Here is a 27,513-nt window from a genome sequence, read left to right as displayed (position 1 = left end):
AGAGAATTGTGTTTTTCTGTTCATGGAAACATGGCTTAGCAGCAGCAGCTAGGAGAGCACCATTTCTGAAGAGTATATTTGCAAAAACACATCATCACATTACCATTAATCAGCCCACGGGGTCAAGGAAACCCCGGTTGACTTTTCCTATTGTTTTATATATGTTCCCTTGATCTTAGGGGCATGAAACTCTCCACCTTTTCTAAAAATCACCCAAAATAAAATCATTGTTTATGTTCTTTGGGATCAAACTGACTCCACATTAAAAACGAATGGGAAAAGTAAAAAAAAAAAAATTTGTCTTGTTTCAGACAACATCACTGTTATGCTATTGGCTCCATGCAGATCACTCATCAAGGTTACCAAACCAGTTCAGAAGCAAATCCAGTTGTGGCCAGAGGGATCTTCAGAGGCCCTTCAGAACTGCTCTAACACAATTGACTATGTTTAAAGAGCCCATATTATGGGTTTTTAAAATGCCCTTTCATGTAGTGTGTAACACAGCTCTAAGTGAAGTGAAATATCCAGCTAAGGCTTAAATCTGTAAGTGTACAGTGTTTAAAACTGTTGATTCATCCATAAAAGAGTCGACTTAGTTCTTCAAGCGAGTCCTCTTGATAACGAGTCATTAGGTGTTTCGTGATGACGTATCCACGAAACACAAGTAGTTGCATGCGCAAACCCGGGAGATTTGAAACCTGCGGCCCCGCTCTCTAACACAGAAAAACAGCCACACACACACATGCCGATCGAATTAAGTCACTCTGTGCAGATGGATATTACTCTTTGGGTAGAGTCACTACCCTAAGATGAAACCTCAGCATTATAGCCCAGCCTTGAGCAGTTTGAGTGCTTCTGGAAACTACATACTTACAAAGAAGACTTCATCGGCCATTTGTTAAAGGAAGGATCAGTAAAGAGTACTGATGGACTATATCAGAACATGGATCGGTTTCTTCCTCCATTTCACAAGTGTAAGTAAGTGCGATTAAAGTTGTTGCCTCGTTTACTCTAGCTTGCAAATGTATTTAGTTGTGATTTGTTACTTGTAACCGCGTGTACTGTATCAGGTTAACTCTTAATATGCTCATACTGCGTGTAAAGCCACATTGAAACTGTGACGCGTGGCGCTTTGTTTACAGACCTCCTCCGAGAAGGATATGTGTGTGTGTGTTGTGTCCTCCTCCTCCGAGGGTAATGTGTGTTTGTGTGTGTGTGTGTGTGTCATGTCCTCCGAGGAGTAGGGTAATGTGCGTTTGTGTGTGTGTGTGTGTGTCATGTCCTCCGAGGAGTAGGGTAATGTGTGTGTGTGTGTGTGTGCGTGTGTGTGAAAAGAGCAGGTATAGTGTGACAAGCTAGGAGATCTTTTCACCAGTTCTTGGAGTTTTTGCTAAATAAAAAAAGTTAGTCATTGATATTTTCAAGTCTATCGTCTGTATTTACATTCACCCACTGGCAGCCATATCCACGCCTTACATATGAAGCATGTATGCACTGTGACTACTTTTATATTGTTGATTAGCTGCTGGGCATTTCACTCTGTCTCGCATTGAAGGCAGTCAGTATCGACCAATCACAGCAGGCTGTCATCGGTCCAATCAGCGCAGATAAGCTTCGCGCTAAGGAGGGGTTTGGGAACAAATGAATCACTGAACGATTCATATGGGAGTCGCTTGGATAATTACATAAAAATAAATGCAAATTATAAGACCATGAAAGTGTTTTTTGACCTTGCAAGCATATTAGACTGTTGTTGGAGACCCTTACAACCAAAATATGACCCTATTACATCTATAATAGGGGCTCTTTAAGCAAACTGCCACACACAACTCCACTACAGACCTCCTGGAGTACACACACAGAGACCGTCACAGCCTACAATAACAAATGCATTGATGATGTCATGGTCACCAAAACCAACATGGGTCAATTAAAAGCTGTGGCTGACAGAAAATGACAGGTTCCTAAAGGAGTTCTACAGGCTGCCCTATCCCGTGGCATCAGAGACAGTACTCTAAGGGAATAACCTATCACTTCAGAGACAGCAGGGACACACTTAGCCTGTGACGGGGAATACAGTTTCTTACAGACTACAAGCCTCCACCACAGACCTCTAACACCACCCTGCTGCTGAACGAGCACCATGGCATGGAAGATCCCACCTTCTTTTGATAACCAGGTGTTGATGCTGTTCAATGTGCGGAGATCCCTCTGCAGGTCCCGAAAATGCTCTGGATCCTGATAACATTCATAATCATGTAGTAAGAGAGTGTGTGAGAGGTAACTCACTAATGTCTTCATAAACGTATACAACAGTTTATTAAACCAGGCTGTTGTCCCCACATGCTTCAAAACTAACCATCATCCCAAACCTTAATAAATCATCACCCTTCTGGTTCAATGGTCATGTTGGACATCTTCATGGAGTTCTTTGAACGGCAGCAACATCAATTTTGTTCTTCCCTTCTTCCTGGACCTCTTTTAGTTTACATATTTGCCCAGGCTCGACCAATTATGCAATTGCCACTGCCCTCCACTCAGGCCCGGATTAAGAACTCAGGGGCCCCTGGGCACATTGTCTTGTAAGGCCCCCTGCCTGGCCGCACCCCTATAGTTGCATTTAAAAAATAAGAATAATATAATAATTTTTAAATAAAATGAATCTATAATTTGTTGCCCACATATTTAAATAAATGATATATAGTACATATGCATTTATAGTCTACAAAGATTTAAATTATTTTTCAAAGCATTAAATAAAAATACTAATAAAACTACACATATACATACATATATATATATATATATATATATATATATATATATATATATATATATATATATATATATATATGTATGTATATATATATATATATATATATATATATATATATATATGTATGTATATATATATATATATATATATATATATATATATGTATGTATATATATATATATATATATATATATATATATATATATATATATATATATATATATATATATATATATATATATATATATATATATATAATTATTTTTAAGGGTATTTTAGTGTATTGCTTTTACAAACTTATAAAGCATATTATTGCCATGGCATATAACGCACAATGCTTCTCCAATCCAGTTCTATGAATCTGAGTTCTATAAATCTGAGTCTTTCATAATACAAACACTAATTTACTGTCTCTCTCCTTCTCTCCCTGTATTTTCTCTACTCTTCTCGTGATGAATACTTGAATATAAACCTAAAAGTATCCAAAATCACACACACTATACCTCTTCTCTCCCGTCTCTCCTCTTCTGGGCTTTTCTCTCTCTTTCCCTCTCTCTCTCCCTTTCTGTCTGTCTCTCATGCGATGAATCCAGTCCGCGCTGCGCTGCCGTTAGCCTCCTCCGCCTGGTTAATGCTAGCTACTCATCATTAGGCTGGCTTGTCAAAGCCAGACTACTGATATGCTATATAAACTTATTATTCTTCTTCTTCTGAGACTAAAAAACAAAACGCATCTCCTCCTAGAGCTTTCAAGCTATTACCACCAAACTCACACCAGACCTCCGAACTATTCTGACTCGGGTTGCTATATCTCCTCAGACTGATCCGACTTTCGGTTTTCCGAAAAACGTCCCGGGACTGTCGGAAAAATCCCATAGACTTAACATTGGACCAAACTTTGTGACCTCGTAACTCTGCGTCAGACTGTCGCACAGACTTCTAACTGGGCTCATTTAACTCAGACTATCAAACTGCCAATGACTGATCACCTTTAAACTTTCTAGCCACGCCCTAGCAACCACTTTTGGACCCTAGAAACTGTCCCATAGACTTCCATTCAAAAGACTCTCATTGACTTAACATGGGATCAAACTTTGTGAGCTCATAACTCTGAATCAGACTGTCCTACAGACTAATGGCTGAGCTCATTTAACTCAGACTACCAAACTGCCAATAACTGATGAGCTTTTAACTTTCTAGCCACACCCCTAACTACCACATACTGCACCCTAGCAGCTATCCCGTAGACTTCCATTACAAAAGACTCTCATTGACTTAACATGGGATCAAACTTTGTGAGCTCATAACTCTGCATCAGACTGTCCTACAGACTAATGGCTGAGCTCATTTAACTCAGTCTAGCCATCAGCCAATCACTGATGGCCTTTTAACTTTCTAGCCACACCCCTAACTACCACATACTGCACCCTAGCAACTGGCCTATAGACTGTAATTAGCTGTGCTATAAAATGCTTATAATTCTAACATACTAATGACATGCCAATCATGCTAGCAACATGCTACTCATATGCTAATCATGCTAATTACATGCTAACTCATACTGGAAACATGCTAATGACATGCTAATTTGTACAAGAATCATGCTAGTAACATGCTAATTCATACTAGACTCATGTTAATAACTGGCCTACATGCATATCTTTGCTAAGCAGTGTCCTATTGACTTGGGGGATGGCTCATCTGACTCAGACAACCAATGAGCATGTCAATATGATAATGAAGCTCACAAGCCACGCCCCCAAATTGATTCCATAGACTTCATTAAAATAGGCCAAGATGCATATCTTTGCATAGCAGTGTCATAGAGACATGGGGGTTGGTTCATTTGACTTAGACAGCCAACACCTTAGCACATGCTAATTCATGCTAGAATCATGCTAACAACATGCTAACTTCATGCTAGAATAATGCTAATTCATGCTAAAATCGTGCTAGTAACATGCTAATTCATGCTAGAATCATGCTAGTAACATGCTAATTCATACTGGAATCATGCTAGTAACATGCTAATTCATGCTAGAATCATGCTAATAACATGCTAATTCATACTGGAATCATGCTAGTAACATGCCAGTTCATCCTAGAATCATGCTAGTAACATGCTAATTTATGCTAGAATCATGCTAGTAACATGCTAACTCATGCTAGAATCATGCTAATAACATGCTAACTCATACTAGAATCATGCTAATAACATGCTAATTCATACTAGAATCATGCTAATTCATACTAGAATCATGCTAGTAACATGCTAATTCATGCTAGAATTATGCTAGTAACATGCTTATTCATGCTAGAATCATGCTAATAACATGCTAATTTATACTAGAATCATGCTAGTAACATGCTAATTCATACTAGACTCATGCTAGTGACATGCTAATTCATACAAGAATCATGCTAATAACATGCTACTTCATGCTAGAATCATGCTAATAACATGCTAATTTATACTAGAATCATGCTAGTAACATGCTAATTCATACTGGAATCATGCTAGTAACATGCTAATTCATGCTAGAATCATGCTAGTAACATGCTTATTCATGCTAGAATCATGCTAATAACATGCTAATTTATACTAGAATCATGCTAGTAACATGCTAATTCATACTAGACTCATGCTAGTGACATGCTAATTCATACAAGAATCATGCTAATAACATGCTACTTCATGCTAGAAAAACACTAGTAACATGCTAATTTTACTACAATCATGCTTATAACACAGTAATTCATGCTAGAATTATGCTAGTAACATGCTAAATCATGCTAGAATCATGCTAATAACATGCTAATCCATGCTAGAATCGTACTACTAAGATGCTAATTTATGCTAATAACTTGCTAATCTATGCTAGAATCATGCTAATAACATGCTACTTATACTTTTTCAAAATGTTTTTAAACTAAATAAACTATTACCAACAGGCTTTGTCAAGCCAGCCTCAAAGTTTGTCTCGACGAACTTTACTGTCTAGTTTAAAGTTAACGTCTTCTTCTGTACCCTCATTCTCCTGATCACGGGTCTGTTTAAAGAAGGTGTGTATGGAAAATGCCTCAATAAAGATCTCTCCTCCTCTCCTCTTTCTGTCGCGTTTGCTAAATCCACTTGTCCACTCATTTTTGATCTATGACAGATATAACGTTACACTAAAGTCCGCTCAGTTTAGTGCGGGTTATTACAAAACTGACGTTTCCGCGCTTGACCAATTACAGCATTCTGTTTAGTTAAAGAAAGAAAGGCAATTTAAATATAATAATAATATTAATGTGTTATCGCGATTTTTTTGCTCAGAGGAAATACAGTTGTCTGAGCAACTCTATATGTAGAGTTTTTGAAGAGAGGGAGGCGCGGCAGGCGCCTATAATAAGGCTAAACTTTATTAAATACCCACGAGACACTTGTGACTTTATATCACATTTGCATTATTTTTAAAAAATGTTTCTTTCCTGTTAAAAATAAATATATTTCCAATCTGATATGTAATGGGGAGAAAAAAAAGTAGCACGAGTTCAACTGATGGTGGATTCGAACCGATGTTATGATTAATCGCGTCAAAAGATGATGCTGTGTGCCTAACAAGGTGCGCCACTGCGGCTGTATTACTTCCTTGCCGTTTACTCATCTTGTCTCTATCAATCAGGCACCGATGGGCGTAAACCCTGAATAGCTTAGTCCTACTAGATGCGCTATTTGCAATTAGCCTAAAAAGACACTCCGAAATTGTCTTTTTTCTCCCCCCTCGCAGGGGCCCCTAGTGCGCACGGGCCCCTGGGCCTGTGCCCATAAGGCCCATTGGTTAATCCGGCCCTGCCTCCACTCAGCCTTTATACATGCGACTCTAAAAACTTATGTTAGAACTTCAGCAACAGCTCACAGGAAAATTGGCCCAGCTGGGGCTCAATACATCACTGTGTAACTGGCTGCTGGACTTCTTGATGGGGAGACCACAGGCAGTGTGAGTCTATAACTCACTATTACACTGAACACGGGGCTTTGCAGGAATGTATACTGAGCCCCTTCCACTTTGCTCAGCTGATATCAGACTGCACTTTATCACACAATTAAGTTTGTGGATAATACAACTGTGGGGGGTCTCATTAGCCATAGAGATGAGACAAATTACAAAAGCTAGTTGAGGTGCCTGGCCGGGTGGTGCTGTGAAACAACCTTTCACTTATTAAGTGATAATTGTATCAATTTGCTCTATAGTGGTTTTTCATGACACTGTAGGCAGTGGAAGGGCTTTTTTGATAATCTTTTCAAAATGGCTTTTCTCATCGAGTATACTCGCATAGTCTTTGGCTGGAAACTATTTGCTAATTTTAAATTGTTGTAGTAAGAATACAATTTTAATTGTTACTAATTTTATTATATTAAATGTTTCTTGATTGAAACAAAGTATAATTACTTAATAATAATTCATTATGTTACAAATAAATTTAGTTTAAAATTTGATACAACGGGTATAATCGGTGCTTTATTCCTAAACAGTCTTGTCACATTTTGGTAATATAATCTACTGTATATTATACCTACTACAATGCAAACACACAGTATTTGGATGATTTAATTAATCTAATTAATGACTGAAATGCCATCTTAAAATACACTGTATTTATAGAATAATTCATAATCTGTAAACTATAATGATAAATTTATGTGTAATTTCATATGTCAAGAATAATCGAGGAAGAAAATAAAGTTTCTTGAAAATATCATCAACATAATAATGGATGGCATTTAAAGTGCCAAAAGGTGGTTAGGGGATGATGATGAGGAGGAATGGACCATCATCAATGCATGATGATGGTCGATCAGGCAGCAGTGATGAGGCAGATTATTATGAAGAAAGTGTAGTCTAGACAATCACAGAAATAAAGGTCCCAACTACACAAACACAAGACAACGCAACGCAAAAAGGAAAGAATACAGATGGAGAAAAATTGTTGAGGTCATTGCATGTGCTAAGGAAGGCACAGAGGCCTCAGGCCTACTGCCTTCTGACTGTATCCTGTGTTTTATGTTGTTGGGACTTCAACCTTTTGTCTGAAATACACATTTCTTCTTGATATTCTTCCTCATCAAAGTTGCCTGAATGTCCATCATCATGCATGGCCCGAGAAGTCCATCCCTCCACATCATCTTCCCCTAACTGGCACATTAATTGGCATCCATTATTATAGCCTCTGGATAGTTTGCCACTGATGAAATGCTACAGGACAATGGAGAACCACTACAGTATAGAAAGAGATGGCAAGTCAGTATATACAAATGCCAAAGAGATTGTGAAAGGCATGTACATGAACATGCACTCCATAAAAGGTTAAGCTGCGTTGTGCCTTTTAATGTTAGAATGTTTGATCCTGATCATTTTCCAACATGGAGAAACATGGAGATGGAGATAAAAACACAGCTATAGCAATCTTTTCTGACTTCTGTGTACTGTGTAAGTGTAATGTGCATCTTTACCTGAACAAGGACTGAAACTGCTACTACGCGTACCGCAAGGTGAAATAATAAAAAACAGAAAAAAAATTTAATGTGAAAAAAAAACAAGAAGAAAACAACCTGAAATCTGTTTATCTATTGTCAAAATGTTATGGTCATATATATATTTTTTTTTTGTAATTAAAAATAACATTGTTGAGAGCAAAAAGTTTTGATGTACGCCTGATGTACAGTATCAAATGTGATACAAAATAAATGACATTTAAAAAATGTATTTAGCAGTTTATTTTTATTATTTTGCTATATGGTTTAATGTTCCAGAAAATGTGATTTTTCTGCCATTTTTTTGATATGTAGGGACTTACAGGGTTGAGGCACTATCTGTTTGCTTATTATATAATTGTTTTGTTTATTGTGTATAGTGTTGCATAACTTCACATAATTTTTATATGTATAGTTTATGTATAAAATGAATGGCTCAGCTTAGATTGCATTGATAATTAATCATGATAATTTGCATTTGATGAGGCAGTAAGGGCATCCGCTGCTTAAAACATATGCTGGATAAGTTGGCGGTTCATTCCGCTGTGGCGACCCCTAATTGATAAAGAGACTAAGCCGAAAAGAAAATGAATGAATTAATTTGCATTATGCATTGAGCTTATTATTTCGTATTGTAATAACTGACTGTACTTGGGTGAACTGATGCTAAAATAACCTAACTAAACTGTGTGATTAAACTAAACAGCCAGTGGAGTGCTAGCATCTATAGCATGCAACTTTTTATAATCAGGAAGAGCACACGTGTCCTAAACACTGCATGACCATGCGTGTCTCTTGTGTGAGAGAACTTTAAGGAACATGCAAGCAGGAGGCAGCACTGTTTGTTAACTTTCTAATCAGATGCTCATTTAACCAGCTAAAATAGTCCTGTTCTGTCCCATCAGCGATTTCAGGCTCAGGAGCTGCCCTAAACACTAGTCCATCGGTGTTTGGGGTTCCTTCCAAAACAAAAGTGCTGGTGTGCACTGATTGACTCCTGCTCTGCTGTCCTGTATACCCAGAAGACCAAAGGCAGATGCTGATCCCAGTTCCAGTGATGTCAGCTGGATAAGATGGCAAGTTGGGTGCCCAGTATTCATTTCAAGTGCTCAACCAGTTCATTGCTTTACAGGTAAGGGGGTGTGGTTCTGTTTATTTTATTTATTTATTTTTTTTACTCCAACCTCTGTCACACCTCACTAAATAGTTGCACACAAGTTTTGCCCCTTCTTACAATGAATTTCATTCAGCACCCCAAACTGGGCAAACGTCATGTACACCAGTCACTCTGCAGATGTCAAATCACTTTGGTTGGGCACTTGTATGCTTCTTGCCACTTTGCTAATTACTCCATGGTAATCAGAACAAAACAGTTGCTGGTCTCTGTGATGGGGAAAGGGCCCAAGATGTCCACTCGAATTATCTCCATGTGTACTGTTGTAGCTGTGCTTGGGAACATTGGGTCCCTTCTGCACAGTGCAGACATCACATAATTGTACAGTACATGCAGCTTTGTATCCTGGTGACTCCTCGGCCAGTAGAACCGATGCTGCAGTCATCGCACAGCTGGCAGAAATTTATTATCCAGGTGAGGCTAGCATAGTTGGTGCTCAGTGTGAACCTGGTGCCAAGTAAGTAAGGCTTAAAGTGAAAGACAGACAGGACCAGCGCCTGAAAAATACCCTCAACATGGTCATTTAATCAAATATGCACAAAGTAAAAATCACAGATGTAACTACATACTACTCTATTCAAGATGCTGTCAATTACCAATCTATACCTAGTGGGAAGAAAAGACGAGAACAAGAGGGTCCCCATGTTTTAGAGAAGCCGCTAACTATTCCTTTCATTGTGTGTCTGATTTTCTTTAATGTAATAAAATACAAACTGTCTTTAATTCAAAAAGAATTGATAGGGTGGTGATTTCCAATTAAATGAAATTAAATGTCTTTCTAAAATGTCTTATGCAGGTGGAAAATGTTAGGGGATAGAGAAAGGGTGCCAAAGAGAGCTGTGATAGCCAGAGGTAAAAATATGTGACCAATAATTGTATAAAGATGAACATGACCAGAAAATATGCCCAGCTGTTGCAGGAGCTTGATGACAATAATCACATGCTGGATCAACATCAAGGTAAACTTTGGAAAGTCTAATTTTGGTTTAATGTGTAAAAATTAAGTATTTTATACTGAATCAGACGGTGGTAGAAAGAAGAAGAATTTACATAATATTTTCTTCTTATGTCCTCTTAAATTGCATTATAGAAATATAAGATCGGGGTAGCATGGTGGCTCAGTGGTTAGCACTGTCGCCTCACAGCAAGAGAGTCACTGGTTCGAGTCCCAGCTGTACCAGTTTGCATTCCTTTGTGGAGTTTGCATGCTCTCCCTATGTTTGTGTGGGTTTCCTCTGGGTGCTCACAGTCTAAAGACATGCGGTGTAAGTGTATTGGGTAAACAAAACTGACCTGAGTGTGAGAGTGTATGGGTGTTTCCCAGTACTGGTTTGTGGCTGGTAGGGCATCAGCTGCGTAAAACATATGCTGGAATAGTTGACAGTTCATTCCGTTGTGGTAAACCCAGATAATCATGGATTAAGCCTAAGGAAAATGAATTAATGAATTAAGAAATCATGCCTTTCATACTATAGACAGATTTAAAGAGATTAGTATAATGTAAGAAGTAGTATTAGGCAATTTAGGAAACTGTCTTAAATAAAATTGCATATACCTAAAGAAACTTGGTAAGTCAAATTTTTCAGATAATTGTTGGGAAGATGTGAAGACATAGTCTATAGATAAATCCTTAAATGTTATAGTTTCCAGTGATGGGCATTGGTTAAAATTTCTGTCTATCAATGGGTGCAGAAGCTGAACATTTTTGTGATCTAAAATACTTTTTAATTGCCTCCAAATTCTAAACGTAGTTTCAACAATTACCTTTTTGGTAAAGGGAAGTGATGAGCATTTAATTGGAGCATGAGATAAAGCTGCTATAGTGAAGTCAGCCTTTATGACATCGCTTCCATGGTTTGCCATCCAGATGGCATGGCTGTAAAATGAGATACCCTCTAGTAAAATGGCAAATTAGGTAGGGCCATCCTTCCAAGTTTTTTGGGTCTTTATGATTTGTGAATTTTTGGTATTAAGATCAGGGTGTCCATTTTACGGAAAAGTGATGAGAATTTTGCAATTTTGCAAAAGGATATTTATTTTAACTGAATTAATTCTTCCTGTTAGACATAAGGGAAAAGTTAAATAAAGAGGCCATCAAATTTGTCTCCAGGGTATTTAAATCTACGTTGTGTAATCCTGAATGGAAATTTATTTAGCAGATATATTCTTAGCTGCAGAGAGGTGTGGAAAAATTTCACTTTTGCTCAAATTGAACTCATATTTAAAGTATTCAAAGCTAAGTGTATTGATTTGCCAAGTCTGAAGTGTATAGGAGATCATTGCATACAAGGACACTGTTTGTTCTGTGTCCCTTCTTTTTATGCCCAACAAAGAGGAAACAGATTGCAATGTAAAAGAAATAAACATGAAACCTGACGAGTCGAACACTATTCCTTCTTGATATTAATTCCAGAACTTCACATTTAGCTGCCCCACCTGTTTTTGAAGTATTGAAATTATGGATTAAATTCTCTTGTGGTGTCAATGTAGATCCAACTTTTTGCTGTGTAAGCCCCAACCAGTCCTCGACTTCTTGTTTAACAGTATTAATCTCTGTACAGTAGATAAGGAAATTTTTTTGTGCATATATCATATTTGATCAACTCCAACATGCCTTGGAGAATAGGTATGTTTGCGAATGAATTATTATGTGAATTAATAGTACACGAGTATCTTCTTGTTGATGTGTAGTTTTGCTACAATTGCTCTTGCTGTCATATCGATGAGTTACAGTCAATATATATGTGAACCTGCTATAGTTAATGAAGTGCTTTTCCAACTTTTTAAAAAGTAGTTATATCAAACTGTGCGAAAATAGTGAATAAATATAGCACTTTCAAACCGAGCTGTGGGGAAACACATCTTACATACACTGTAAACGATTTCTGTTGTTTTCACGGTATTTTACTGCATTTCTCAACAGTTGTTTACTGTATAAACTGTGCACAGTGTGTTACTGTATATATTGCTGTTTTCACAGCATGATAATGTATTCTCAACATTTCCATACTGTGAACATGATTAACAGTATGCTACTGCAGATTGTACAATGAATTTTGGGAAAAAATCAGTTACTGTGCATCTAAATACAGTACTGCAAATGACCATGAAAAACTCTACACACACTTTATATTATTATTATTATGTTTATTTTATTTTTTGACAAAGTATTTTGTGAAGAAAAATAAAATAATCAGTTTCTTCAGACTGTTCAGTGCATAAAACTGTCCCCTGGTTTTCCATATTTGGGTGTACTGCACCTTAATTTTATAAGGTTAACATGAAAATATTAAATCATTTTTAATCAACATAACTTTGTGCTTAACCAAAACGTAAACTGGAACAAAAGTATTTGATTCATCATGAAACCAAAGTCAGCTTAAATGTCATAATGACCAGCCTGCTTTAGACGGATTCATGAGGTTTGGGCACCCGTCATCACCATGGAGGTCACATATCTCCGCATTTTCAAAACAATATTTTAAAATACCCACCATCTCTATAAATAAACCACAGACTTGAGTTTAAAACAATTACATTCCCGCATGAAAAACGGTTAAAACTAAATTTTATAACACATTCATTATAGAGCCATCTAAGACCGGGGCAAGTCTCACATGTCTAGCCGATTATAACCTCGTTTCGCCGGATACATGAGTGATGATGGACACCCTGGAGGTCAGAATCTCCGCTATCGGCAAAGCACGCTTAAAATTTACGCATGATATCTATAAATAAACCACAGATTTGAGTTTGTAAGAACTACATTCTCGCATGAAACACTGTTAAAATTTCATTTCGTGACATATTAAACGCAATATTTATAATATTAGCTGGGCTTTCTCATCCGCCATTACCATTTGCTTGTTGATGTGAAATGAATTCTGGGAGAAAAAAAAAAAATATATTTATATATAATTCTCAAAACACTTCAAACGAACTTTATTCTTATTGTCAAGGTCAGATATATGTAATAATTTCGCTGGTAAAGTGAATAAAAAACAATGTTACCATATTGTAATCAATATCACGTTTGCACTGGTTCGGTTCAGCACTCGAGCAACTCTGAATCGTATTGAACCGAATTGAACCGTTTGCTCGGGAATTATTTGATCACACGTGTTCACAAGCACATTCAGCAATATGCAATTAGTGTATAATTAGTGTATAAATGCTTGTGGCCAAGCAGTATAACGAAATAGTAATGAATCATATACAAAAAGGAATCGGTTTTAGGCGGATTCGATTCTTTACTGTTCACTAAGGAGCCGATTCATAGAACCGAACGGACACGACTCGACATGCAGGCAACGGCTCTCCTAATTTGAAATTCACCTGTCGTCTTTCATCCAGCGAATTCATCCTCGGTAAGTGTTTTAAAGTCAAATTCTGTCCGTTAAAGGATTGTTTTATAAGTATTTCTGTGTATTGTGTGTGTAATTTAAAAGAATTAACCAAGTGACATTAGTTGTAGGTTCTTATGTCACGCTGTCCGTTAACAAACGGTATTTTAAACAAGAAATAACAGACGCCAGGCGGTCATTGTAGTGTTTGCGAGGTATTAGATACAGTGAGTTTATCTTGAGTGAGTTTTTGACCATACGTTAAGTTACCTGAAAAAAACATAACTTTAACTTATTGTAACTGCATTAATGAATTCTCTATTTCAGCACAACACTGAGATGAAGGCGAAGTCACCATGAAAAGTTAAACGTTTACCGTTAAGGTAAGCTCTGGTCTTCACATAGTCATTATGACTAAGCTATCATTATGGTGAAATTTATCAACTGTAAGTTAGTTATTTAAACTAAACTCATAATGAAATTAGTCTTAACTGTTTTATTAAATGGAGCTGAAAATTAAATGCAGTTGAATTATTTTAAGCTAACGTTAATATTAACAAAATACATATTAATTGTCTATTTCTCAATAATGTTAATGAGCTTGATGTATAGTGTGTCATTAATTGTACATTTAATTTTTGGTGTTCAGGTGTACCTGAAGTGAGTGTACGTTCTGAGTACACAGATATAAGCCAAAGTCATTATCACTATATATATATATATATATATATATATATATATATATATATATATATATATATATATATATATATATATATATATATCCATCCTATTCTAAGAGAAATTGATGGGGTCAGAGAATGATTTGTGTACAAATGTATTTTAACCCCATACAGATTGGTATGGTTGTACCATAGATTTAGATTAATTAATGTTAAGTCTTATTTTACTCTTATTATATTAATCTGTTTTTCAGCTACAGTAATTGATGTTGAAAAACTGATGCTACCAATCTCTCCTCACTTGATTATTCAAGGTAATGTTGATGTCTTCTTCATTTTGATTAGATTTTTAAATGTCAAGTTGTTCACAGATTTGTTGTGAGGAGTTTCATGTACAACCTCTTTTTCTTCTTCCAGCAGTTTCTAAGATAAAAAAAAATCTGGTGTTAAAACAGCCACGGCTATGCTATCTGCCTACCAAGTGCTGAGTAAATATCAGACAAACATTTTTTTCTATAACTGTTGTCTTTGTGTTTATTAGCAATTTTACTGGGTGTATGTGTTTGTTTGTTTTTTAAACAGCCAGGAAACTGTAAGTTTAGTTCAATATGTTATTTTATGCTATTCATTTTTGTGTTAACATAGATTGCATGGTGAAGCTATTGTTTTATAGTGGGAAAATGTAAAAGAGAATCACTGAATACAATGGCATAATGATTCTGCTTGTTCAAAGAAAGTACTTGATTTAGTTTTCCTCAAGCGACACATCAGTTTTTATGACTATTGCTTGACACTTCAATTGAAGGGACAGTTCACCCCAAAATGAAAATAATAGCATCTTTGGCATCCTCCACTTGTTTCAAAATAGTTATACATTTAATTTGTTCCGTTGAACACAAACTCGTATTTTTTTAAGAAATTTGGTTTAAATATGGAAGTCAATAGTTACTGGTTACTAACATTCTTTAAAATATCTGCTTTAGTGTTTAACAGAAATTTAAACGGATTTAAAACACATGGAGTAATGGTGGCAAAAAAGTAAACTATCCTTTTAAATATTTTATTCTGAGACTTATTTATATATGTCTTGTCTTTTGCCATATTGTCTTTCTAGCTCAGATTGTGATGAACCTGGAATGTGACACCAGTTACTCTTAAGACAAAAACCGAATAAAGCACAGATGTGGAGGGATTTGCAGCCAAACTAACTGGAGGGAAGGAACCTTTAGGTAAAAGCACCTGCTTTATTTAGATCTGAAGTATTTTATTTGACATAGAGATTTATTGTTTTAATTCTAATTTAAAGCAAACAAGGTTGAGCACCCCTGGTCTAAAAGCTCAAAAATGCTGTTTCCGTGATAAGGTTAAATGTAGTTGAGAAATAGATTCATTAGGATCAATGCTTAAATTAAACATTTTCTTCTCTCTGTAGACCAAACATGTTTACTATCCCTCACATTTTAATAAATTGTTTCTGTTTTTGTTTCTTACAGTGTGGGGGAACATACTACCTGGATGTCCAACAAAGGCTGCACAAGAGCTCATTTGATAGCACATATTCTGTCCTGTCTACATCTCTGATGACCTGGAAGTGCTTCGACATCAGAGAGTAATACATCTTTATATTGTCATGCATACAGGATTTCTGTAAGCTTAGCTTTAATGTTAGTTTCTAATCAGCAGTGACTGTTTTAAAAAATTAAGTATTTAAATTATTCTCAACGTTTTACTGATGCTGTGCACAGTAACGTCATGATGATTTAGTTTGAGGAAATGTCACTGGAGGGTTTGTATAAAAAATAAATAAATAAATTGTATGAAATGACTCGATAAAATGTTTATTTGTCTCGCTGACATGCCATCACTGCTGCATATTAAAATACAGTAATACGAATTGACAGCAGAATATTACCACAAACATTTCATGAAGTAGGCTAGACTGCTCTTTAGTTCTCTACTCAACTTTAACACATTTCCTCGTGTCGCTGAGCCTCTCTGCAGATTTTGCCAAAAATGAATGCTTAGTGATTACTTTGTTTTATGCAAACCAAATATCAGTAACTCATCATTAGCATTATTTTTAAAAATCACCCACGGCTTTCATGTTCTCTAACGCAATCTTATCTGTAAGTTAGAAGTGGATTTATACGTGTTAAAAGCCTAAAAGTATTTAATTAACATTAGTCACGTTAAATTAGATTATTTTATTTATTTAATTTTAAATATGTAGCCTCTTAAAGTCAGAATGAACTGTGTTTACCCCTCTTAAATCCGTGGAAGCACTAGTAGTGTGATCATGGAATCAGATATTCGAGCTATACAGAGTCGGACATTAAGTTAAGATGAGACTTTATTTTTTACACATCTGTGTGGACACCTGACTAGCGATCTTCAAGAACAGTGCCCGCTGATCTTTTCCCCATTAACGTTAGTGTAATTTCGAATTGACAACAAACTGTATTTCACCAACAAAAACTATTTAAAAAACTGTTATATATATATTATAACTGTTATATATATTTATATATATATATATATATATATATATATATATATATATATATAAACAACAGTGCAGTGTTTCGTTTCTGAATGAATTAAATGGTTTGAGGGATGATTAGTTTTTACTTCAGTGATTGATTTTGCTTGTCATTTTTGCAGGATCATCAGAAGTGCTCCTGCCCTTTTTCACTGTCCCTTTCCACATCATTTGGCCTTCATCATTTCCTGTCTTGTAGCAGTATTTTCACCTGTTTTTAAAATTGTAATAATTTTTGATACATTAATTGTTGACTGGTTTTAATGATCAATTGTTTATTAGTGTTCTGTTGCTTTGTTATATTGAATAATTGCTACTGTGTTAGCATGGTTTACACAATAAACCTTTATTGTGAAGTTAAAGTTTCAATTTCTTTATTTTTCTTGTATTTCTTGAACAGTTAAAATAACACTTGTGCCATTTTTGAACATTTTTACCCATTATAAAGTAGCACTATTAAATAAAATAAAATAACATTTAATAACTGTAAAATACTATACAGTAATAATGAAAGTAACGTTAAAATACCGTAGTTCTTCATGGTAAAAATGTACAATAAAATACTGTTTTCAGTTTTGCAGTATGTGTATCACTACTGTAATTGGTGTTACAGTAAAAATCAACAACAGTAAAATGATGTATTACATTTTACAGTAAATGTAATACTAATGTAATTAGTATTACAGTAATGTTACTGTTTTATGAAATACAGCAGCTACTGGATAATTGTTGCCAGTAACTTACTGTTAATTTAACAAGAAATCGTTTACAGTGTACTTTGCGCTCCTTGGGGCAAGTGGAACTTGCAGTGATAATGACTAGAGTATGCAGGCCTGTACTACCAAGATCCTGCAGGGCCTGCCTGGAGTCTCTCCAACTAGTGAGTGGTGGGAGGAGACTAGAACCAGTGAGCTCTGACATCTAAATGGTGGCTGCAGGGCAATGGCCTCCCATAACTGCTCCTACCTGAAGGTCCTGTTTGCTTATAAACTGGTGTGCGGTACACCACCTGAGACGTCAGGGTAGTATAGATCTTGGCCTCTTTTCATGGTCTCTTTTTTACCTGTCTTGTGGGACAGGTCATTACAGTATATTTGTTTTATTAATAGCAGTAGATTATGTATTTTATAAATTAATTGTTTATATGGGTTATTAATAACCAGTTCTCAGAATGGAAAAGCTTGGTTTGTTGGTTGAATAAATCAAATACATACTAAATATGTTGTGCTATTTGATAAAGCATGGTTGCAAGATGCGCTCCCTGTGCAAGTAGTTGGTTTTCATGTGCTGCGTATTATCATTGTACATTACAGCGTCATGCTAATGGTCTAATCCGATTCAATGATTTATGCTGAACTAAAGAAATGTTTACTTTATTGCACTATTCATTAGCATAATTTAAAGCTTACTTTATCACTACACTTGACATATTATCTTGCCCTCACTCACTCCCTCTTGCCTCCACAATTGTCAGGATGTTGAATGTAATTTGCAGGCATTAGGGAGCCACTATGAATATGCGGGAGATTTCCGAGAGAGGTGGGATGTAGCCCCATAGCGAGCCTATTAAAAAGGGTGGTTCTTTATTCTGAAAAAGGGGACCTTTGTGCAGTTATTTGCCACATTTATTCATTCATTCATTCATTTTCTTTTCAGCTTAAACCCTCTATTAATCAGGGGTCGCCACAGCGGAATGAACCGCCAATTTATTCAGCATATGTTTTACGCAGTAAATGACCTGCAGCCTCAACCCAACACTGGGAAACACCCATACACTTTTGCATTCACACACATACTGTAACCTACGGCTTATTCAATTCACCTATACCGCATGTCTTTGGACTGTAGGAAACCGGAGCACCCAGAGGAAACCCACACGAACATGAGGAGAACACGCAACTTCCACACAGAAATGCCAACTGACCCAGCTGGGCCTCAAACAAACGACCTTTTTCTTCTACCATGTATCCCGTTATTCATCTCATGCAGGGTTTGAATACTGTATTTTAGTGACATTTTAAGCACTAATCTTTGCTTAATTAGCTGGTCGGATGGTGATCATAACCACACTTGTACAAGAAATATTTCCTACAATTTGTGCAAAGTGCTTACCATACTATTTTATCACAAAGTATTTATTTACAAATTTGCATTTAAACTGTAAGTTATTACAGGTTTATAAATAATGTTATGGGATTATCATTTTAAATAAACAACAATTAATAAAGAAATATGAAAAAAATACTTACTTTTAAATACAAATTTATTATCATTTGTCATAAAAAATAATAGGAATTCGGTGAAACTTTTTTCAACAAAAATGGTGAAACTTGTTTTCATTAGCCTATAGGCAAATAAAAAACTGATTCAACTCATTCAACTTTCCCCAGTCAGAGGAATAATTGAATAATTACAAATTAAATTAGTCTTAAAGCCTTCTTCTGTTGGTAATTTTCACAACTTATGATGGCATACCGGTCTAATTAGGATTTAAATGTTTTTTTTTTTCTCAACACAAAGACCAGATTTTATCTTCACAATGAGTAAAAGCAAAAGGTTTAGTTCTGCTATGCACAAAAGAGAAAGAGGGTACAAAAAAAATTTAAATTCCATTTACACTATTAGACTATTAAGTAGTTCTATTCAAATGGCTATTCAAATCTGAACTAAAATGGAAAAAAATATCTGTAATATGGGCAAAAATTTAAGATGATATATTTTTATTTATAGATTAAAATTTAAGAAATATCTAAAATGCTACATTAATGTAAAAAAAAAATAACGCGTTTATGTTTTCACTTAATCTTTATTAGAAATTGTATCATTGAATTACATATTGTATAAGCATAAGGTGGTTAGAGAAGTGAGAAGTGTAAAATGAGGTGCAAGGGCATAAGACTTGGTATACTGCATGACTTAATATGAATATTTTTTGAAGGTAATTTTAGAAGCAGTCAGCAACAACATGAGCGAATTTCATTAAGTGCTATGAAGCTAAGATTGAACACCAATGAATTGAAGTCCTTCATTACAAACTATAATGTTTTCTTGATACTGTATATGAAAAAAATACATCAACAAAAGATTGCTTGCTACTGTTACTGGTTTTCTCTTTTACATAGTGTAACAAACTTGGAGGTCAAGATGAATGTAAAGACAGGTCTTTATCTGTGAAGAGCAGTTCACAGTAAGCAATATAAAAATACTGAAAAATAAAATAATATTTATTCTTGTTACCACTAAAACTGCAGGCAACCAATGTGAATAACAATAGAAATGACTTTGACCTCTGCGGTTCAGAAGTTTTTAAAAATATAAAACATTTGACCATAATTAGTTTAAAAGTGAAACATTGGGACCCTGCTGGTGCAAACAACCTCAAGCTTGAGACAGTAACATGAAACACTAGGGTAATCTGGAAGGATAATTGGTAATAACACACATGAGAGCGTGACTAGGAATGCCCTTCCTCTATTTAAGCGCCTTCACAACAGAAGAGTAGGCCACATATATCTCCTCATCACTGGGACAGGTGGATGAGAACTCCTCTCTGGCATATGCTGCATCCAGATATCGCCACAGAGACGTCAGAGAGCGAGGAATGGAGAAACCTCGAAACTTCAGACAAACAACCTGAGAATAGAGAAAATAAAGCTAAGCATTTATTTTGTAAACGTTATTTAAGGGGCAGTCTGTTGGGAGTCTGTCTCACTTTGACAATGTGTAGCTTGGGCAGCAGGTTGCAGTCAGCCAAGGTAAGCTCCTGTCCATCTAAAAAAGAACGGGTGGAGGAAATGACATCATCGGCACTGTTCTCATCAATCTCGTCTGGGAGAGGAGAGCTCAGATAGTCATCCAACTTTTTCAGGGCCTTTAGTAAACCCTTCTCTAGATCTGCACAAAAAAAACAGTTCAAAAAGCTTACTTTGAAAACCTGACAATTGCAATTACCTTCCCTATTTTTATGTATTTACTATTGAACATTCAGAGCTATAGTGCTATTCACAATGTATACTAAGACCTGTTCACACAGCCACCACCCACCTAGCAATGTTTGTTAAATAGACATCTACTAGACATACAGTGCATCCGGAAAATATTAATAGCGCTTTACTTTTTCCACACTTTTTATGTTACAGCCTTATTACAAAATGGATTACATTCATTTATTTCCTCAAAATTCTACAGACAATACCCCATAATGACAATATGATAAACGATTTTTTTTTATTGTTGCAAATTTATTACAAATAAAAAAATACACATGTACATATGTATTCAAAATCTTTGCTCAATTCTTTGTTGTTGCACCTTTGGCAGCAACTACAGCCTCAAGTCTTTTTGAATATGAAGCCACAAGCTTGGCACACCTGTCTTAGTGAATTTTTGCCCATTCCTATTTTTAGATCTCTCCAGAGATGGTCAACAAGATTTAGGTCTGGGCCCTGGCTGAGCCACTCAAGGACATTCACCGAGTTGTTGTGAAGCCACTCCATTGATATTTTGGCGGTGTGCTTTGGGTCATTGTCCTGCTGTAAGATAAACCGTCGCCCCAGACTGAGGTCAATGACTGTTAATACTTATGTACATGTGATTTTTTAGGTTTTAAATTTTTTTATTAAATTTGCAACAATTAAAAAAAAATTTTTTTCACATTGTCATTATGGTGTATTGTGTCTAGAAATTTGAGGAAATAAATGAATTTATCTATTTAGGAATAAGGCTGTAACATAAAACAATGTGGAAAAAGTGAAGGGGTATGAATACTTTCCGAATGGACTGTATATACATCAACAGCATGGCTAAAAAAGGCTAAATTTGGCCTGTCAATGACAATTCAACAGATGACTACTAATAGCCAATAACTAATTATAATAGTTAATATTGACTAATCATCAAATACACAGGTTACATAGACTTCATATATTCTACTTTGAGCTAGGGATGTCCCAATCCGATAACGTAACCGGAAATCAGGCTCGATCACGCGGCTTCAGACACAATCAGAATCCGACGTTACGTCTCAATAAACACATCTATAGTTATGCAGTGGCACAGGAGTGTAGGATGGGAGTGACATGGTCATGTTTGCGACCATTTTTCTGGAATTTGGCTGCAGAATTTTGGATCACTTGAAATCAAGCTACCTGGGATTTAGAGATGCCATAAAGTAGAGAATTACAGTAATACAAGTGTGAAGTTATAAAAGTGTGGATAACTGTATCACGTGACTTTTCAGGCAAAAAAGTGTTTTATTTTGAAAAGTAAACAGAGTTGGAAAAAACTTGACAACAGAAAAAACATGTTTGTCCAATGTAAGGTGATTGTTAATAGGGAGACACAGATAGCATACACAACTGGATCTAAGAAACAAATAGAACCACAGGGACAGGGTGAAAATTATTCCAAACCGAGGTGTCTAAGGAAGGCTTTTTGAGCAGAGGGGTAACTGGGGCCACTTTCAGACTTAAAGGAACCGAACCAGTCTGTAAACACTTATTTAAGAGAGGTATCAGACCAGGGCCAACAGAGTCTACAACTATCTTGAAAAACAGGGATGCATCACATTGTAAGGGCAGAAGGTTTTAAGTTCAGTGATAACAGAAGAAAAGGCAAGATAATATTAAGTGTTCCGTGAAGTCAACAGCTGTGTAGACGCACAAGTCGAAAATTACTTGTAGTTGTTGTACTTGTACAACTTGTACTCAAAGAACTTGTAGACTTTCTCGAGTTTCACAAGTCAGTCAACATCCCTAAACTTAAAAGATAGGAAAATATTTGAGCTAGTGCAAAAACACATTCACTTCAGCAGCAGCCAATGCTGTGTTTACATAGTTTCGCAAATGCCGAAGAGTGAAATGAGTCCATACTTCCTGATGACAACCGATCAGTTGGTCATGAACCTCACAGCTGAAACATAAAGGCAGCATGAAACAGAAGTCAAGCTTGTTCCATTTCCACTAGGCTGACATACATTAACTTTAAATGATTATAAAATAAGAAAAAAAGTACTGCTTTGGGAACCTTTTGGATTGTTGGAAGATGGGCATTGCTAACAAAATGGAGGAAGATTTGCATGCCAGTTTGTACTTTGTTGTGGAGAACTGCTGTACATCAGAACTGTTTTATGATTATTTAGATTACGATTATGTGGGCAAATAAATTTTTACAAAAATAATGAAGTGCAAAGATTCATAATTGATAACATGCACAACTATCCATATATAAAATCAAGAAGATAACATTTTGATTTCATGCTGACTTTAATAATAGCAATCTTTTTAACAGAATTTAATGAAAATAAACACCAATGTTTTTTGCACTTACTGTCGTTCATCTGAGGGTTTGAATTTTTAATGTAGGCTGAGAACTTAGAGAACACATCAAGACCTGCAGTGTTAGATTCAGGATTGCAAGCTGCCAGCCGTGGATATCTGGAGGAATAAATTGTAGCAAAAGAGATAGATATATTAAACATAACAGTTTGGTCTTCCCATTTCATAAGAGACAAAAGAGACAAAACTGGTCCCACTTTATATTAAGTGTCCTTAACTACTATGTACTTACATAAAAAAAATAAATACAATAAATACAATGTACTTACTGTGTTTATAATGTATTTGAGAACACTTGTGGTGCTTTTGAGTTGGGAAAGAGGTTGGGTTATGGACAGGTTTGGTGGCATGGGTAGGTTTAAGGGTGGGTTAAGGTGTAAGGGATGGTCAACAGTGTATTTACAAATGTAATTACAAAAGTTAACTAAAGATGTAATTACATACATGTATTTAATCAAGCATAAGTACACAGTAAATACATGTATTTACACATTAAGTACATTGTAACAAACTATTAATTCCTGTGTAAGTACATATAAGTTAAGGCCACTTAATATAAAGTGGGACCACAAAACTATATATATAAATATATATAAATATATATAAATATATAAATATATGTATATATAAATAAATGTATATATATATACACACACACACACACATACATACATACATACATACACACACACACACACACACACACACACACACACACACACACACACACACACACACACACACACACACACACACACACACATATATATATATATATATATATATATATATATATATATATATATATATATATATATATATATATATACTCTGTTTCAAGGGCCAAGCGGAAGGGGGAAAGTAGGGCTAAAAATATCATGGGAATTGGTCCTAACAGTCTTTGGTTCTGATCCTTCTTTTAATTACAATTGGCCAAGAAATCCCACATTGCAGCATAGGTTACTGTATTAATCATCAAAAACATGACAGGAACAAACAAAGCAAAGTTGGCTTGGCTATACTGTGGTATTGTTATGAAAATAAGCCATTTATTCTCAACAGCCCTGCATCTTTGGTCATCTCACAATGATCAGTGATCACTCATCTTCAGTGATGATCAATCCCATCCCCATCACTCCCCATCAATGTGCTACATCTAAAATATCTATATATAGTATGTAGCAATATTATTAAGAAACATGGTAATAGTTTCCATTGTTAATTCTCTATATCTTTACAACCTGATAATTTGTATGAATTCACAAAACTAAGGATGGATGGATGACTGATAACTTTATATATATATAAATAAAATTGAGGTATTTTGTTTATTGTACCAAAAAAAAAAAACCTCTTGTGCAAAAACCTAGAATTCTGCCCTTACTGAATAAGCCTTGCTGGACGTTTGCTTAAGTCCTTGTCGTCTGTAAAAATAATATTTTATAGCAACCGGTCATTTGAAGGCCACATTTCATGTGTCCTTATGTGTATGTGTCAAAGTCAATTCCTGGAGGACCGCAGCTCTGCAGTTTTGCTCCAACCCTAATCAAACACAGCTGATCCAAATAATCAAGGTGTTCAAGACTCATCAATGACCACAAAAACTACCTAGTCTTAATACAGGCCAGATCCAAGATTAAGTGAACTTCAGGATTTGGAAAAACAGAGTGACTAACATGAGCAACTTTTAGTTTATCAAACCATTTCTGTTCTAATGAAGACTGAGGGCCAATCAAAATTTAATTCTTCTGATAGACAAAATGGCTTCATACCAGTGGTGCCAAACTTAGTTCCTGGAGGGCTGCAGCTCCGCACAGTTTAGTTCCAAATCTAATCAAACACAATTGATCATACTTATTGAGTCCTTCAGGCTTGTTTGAAACCTACAGGCAAGTGTGTTGAAACAGGAATGGAACTAAACTGTGTAGAGCTGTGGCCCTTCGTGATCTGTGTTTGACATCCCTGATTTATAAAATTAAAGATTGAAAATTACATACTGTAATTTGTATTTGTATTCTGATTTCATAATTACTTTACCCACATTTAAGAAAAAACACTTAAATACATGTTACAGTATGATTACAAGTTCAACATCAGGATTTGTATCCATACAGTTATAATAAGTATACAAATACAAGCACAGTGATGATATCTAGCAACACAATGAAAGGAAATGAAGCATGCAATAATGAAGTAAGTTACTTAGGAGGACAGAGTGTTTCTTCCAAGAACTCTTCTATTTTGTTGGTGTCTGTCTTCACCTCTGTACCATATAGCAAGAAAGGAGGCTGAGCACCAGGGGCCAGATCTTTTAGAATTTCTGGTTTCCTGCTCACAAAACAGAGAAAGAGGAAGTTGGCAGGGTGGAAATTTCTATGTTAATCATTTCAATTAAAAAGGTGCACTGCTCAAGATACACAATGCAACAGAAAAACCAACCTCTTCATGTCAACTGTGGTCACATTAAAAGTTACGCCTTTTAGCCACAAGACCATGAAAAGCCGCTGAGAAAACGGGCAGTTTCCAATACTCTGACCATCACTTCCTGCCTATAAACAAATACACAAATTCAGAGAATGACTGTGTATAGACCAGGGGGGTTCAGCTCTATTCCTGAAGATCAACCTTCCTGCAGAGTTTATCTGTAACATTGATCAAAAACACCTGTCTTTAATTACCAAGTGATCCTTTAGATACTTCTTAGTTGGTTTAGTTATGTTTGGAGCTAAACTCTGCAAGATGGTATATCCAGGAGTATGGATGAGCACCCATGGTGTAGCCCCTTGTTATCCTTGCACTTAATCACAAAAAGAAACTTTTTTAACATCTGTACATACAAGGAATCATATTGTACCCAAATGCAAGATGATTAGGTCAAGTGTCCTTTGTGACAGGAAGTAATTTATTCTTAAAGAACATTGATAGTCAATTTTGTATACCAGCAAAACAAAAGAGTGACTATGCAAAATGACAATACAAGGGAGTTTATTTCATGCACTCAAACAAAAAACAGCATGCATGCATCACGTTTTTGTTTGGGTAAGCCTGACTGCCTCAGCGCAAATAAAAGTTCACGAAGAAATGACAGGATTAGTAATGGTGTATAAAAATGTACCTGGCCCACACAGAGCCCTGACTTAAACCCCATAATATATGTTTTGAACAGGAGCAGAAATTTTGAGCCAAGCCAACAGCAGTGTCTGATCTCATAAATGCTCTACAAGATAAATTAGCAAAAAACGCCAACAGATGCACGTCTGTGTAAAGTTTTTCTATGTTGTACTATTATATATTTAGGCTATAATATATTAGTATTTAAATCTCAACTTGCTTCCAGTGAAACAGGAAAAACTAAATTAAGCATCTCTGAACTACATACATACAGATGGGTTAAAAAAACACTCACTGAAAAAAGAATTCAAAAGGATTGTGCTATATCACTCCAGTACATTACAGGAAGTATTGATGCTGTACTGGTAGCATGTGGCATGTCTGTGTAGTGCATATAACGCACAGTAATGCTAATTACAACCTAGAATCACAGCAACACTAAGAACAATAGATAATAATAATAACACTGCAAATTTTATTGTGATGCAGAATACTACTTGTTTTCTAAAATAGAAATAAGAATAATATCTATTCCTTTTGGATTTTTATTTATTTATTTATTTTTTGTTATTTCATAATGTAAAGATCCATGCGTTGTCTGCCTGTCAGTTGAAACTCTAGTCCTTATAAATGTATCAATAATGGCTTGCGGGTAAACTCACCTTCACGAAGAGCTCAACCTCAGGTCTCTCCTCACTCATGCTGGAGTTCAAACTGTTAAACCAAACTTCAAACAAAATACGAATATTTATATCGCTTTACGATACTGAGATTCTAACTCAAACTTATATATTGTACTCCTGCCGCTTTATCACCGAGCTCACTTCCTCTATGTCGTGGTCAATTTGAAACTTCACTCCCTTGAACTCCGAATCTGACAGTGGTTGTTAAATGTAGAGCAAAGTATCTATGAACGCCAGAAAGTGTCCAATTCTAGTGTAATGTATGTTGTATAAATAATTTAAATTACTTATTCAGTATCGAAATTCATCGATAACGCCTAGAGCAAGATTAACCTACTTCCTCTCTCTCGC

At 35.6% G+C, this 27,513-nt stretch overlaps 1 protein-coding gene and 2 long non-coding RNA genes across 5 annotated transcripts in view; 2 read left to right on the top strand and 1 right to left on the bottom strand.

Moving 5' to 3' along the window:
• Positions 1 to 766: 766 nt before the first annotated feature.
• LOC141379059 (uncharacterized) overlaps positions 767 to 27,513 on the top strand; it is a 40,759-nt gene continuing 14,012 nt past the window's right edge. For 2 of the 3 annotated variants that reach the window (XR_012395012.1, XR_012395011.1), the window contains exons 1-2: positions 767 to 974; positions 9,200 to 9,426. This is a non-coding gene — a long non-coding RNA (uncharacterized lncRNA). Of the gene's footprint in view, positions 975 to 9,199; positions 9,427 to 27,513 lie in introns of those variants that run through there. The other variant, XR_012395013.1, reaches the window with a different exon arrangement.
• Positions 13,739 to 17,393, top strand: LOC137488498 (uncharacterized). The gene is made up of 6 exons (XR_012395007.1): positions 13,739 to 13,835; positions 14,139 to 14,194; positions 14,749 to 14,808; positions 15,609 to 15,723; positions 15,988 to 16,103; positions 17,156 to 17,393. It is a non-coding gene; the product is annotated as an uncharacterized lncRNA (long non-coding RNA).
• On the bottom strand, positions 19,824 to 27,465 carry clic1 (chloride intracellular channel 1). Its single transcript, NM_212682.1, is given in 6 exon segments — positions 19,824 to 20,666; positions 20,746 to 20,927; positions 23,361 to 23,467; positions 25,571 to 25,696; positions 25,808 to 25,917; positions 27,142 to 27,465. Coding segments are annotated over 6 exon segments (726 nt in total). The 5' UTR covers positions 27,181 to 27,465; the 3' UTR covers positions 19,824 to 20,504.

The sequence above is a fragment of the Danio rerio genome, chromosome 19 (assembly GCF_049306965.1).
Source record: "Danio rerio strain Tuebingen ecotype United States chromosome 19, GRCz12tu, whole genome shotgun sequence".
NCBI classification, from domain to species: Eukaryota; Metazoa; Chordata; class Actinopteri; order Cypriniformes; family Danionidae; genus Danio; species Danio rerio.
Note: the sequence above shows the minus strand (reverse complement) of the source record. Positions and strands in the feature narration are given on the sequence as shown.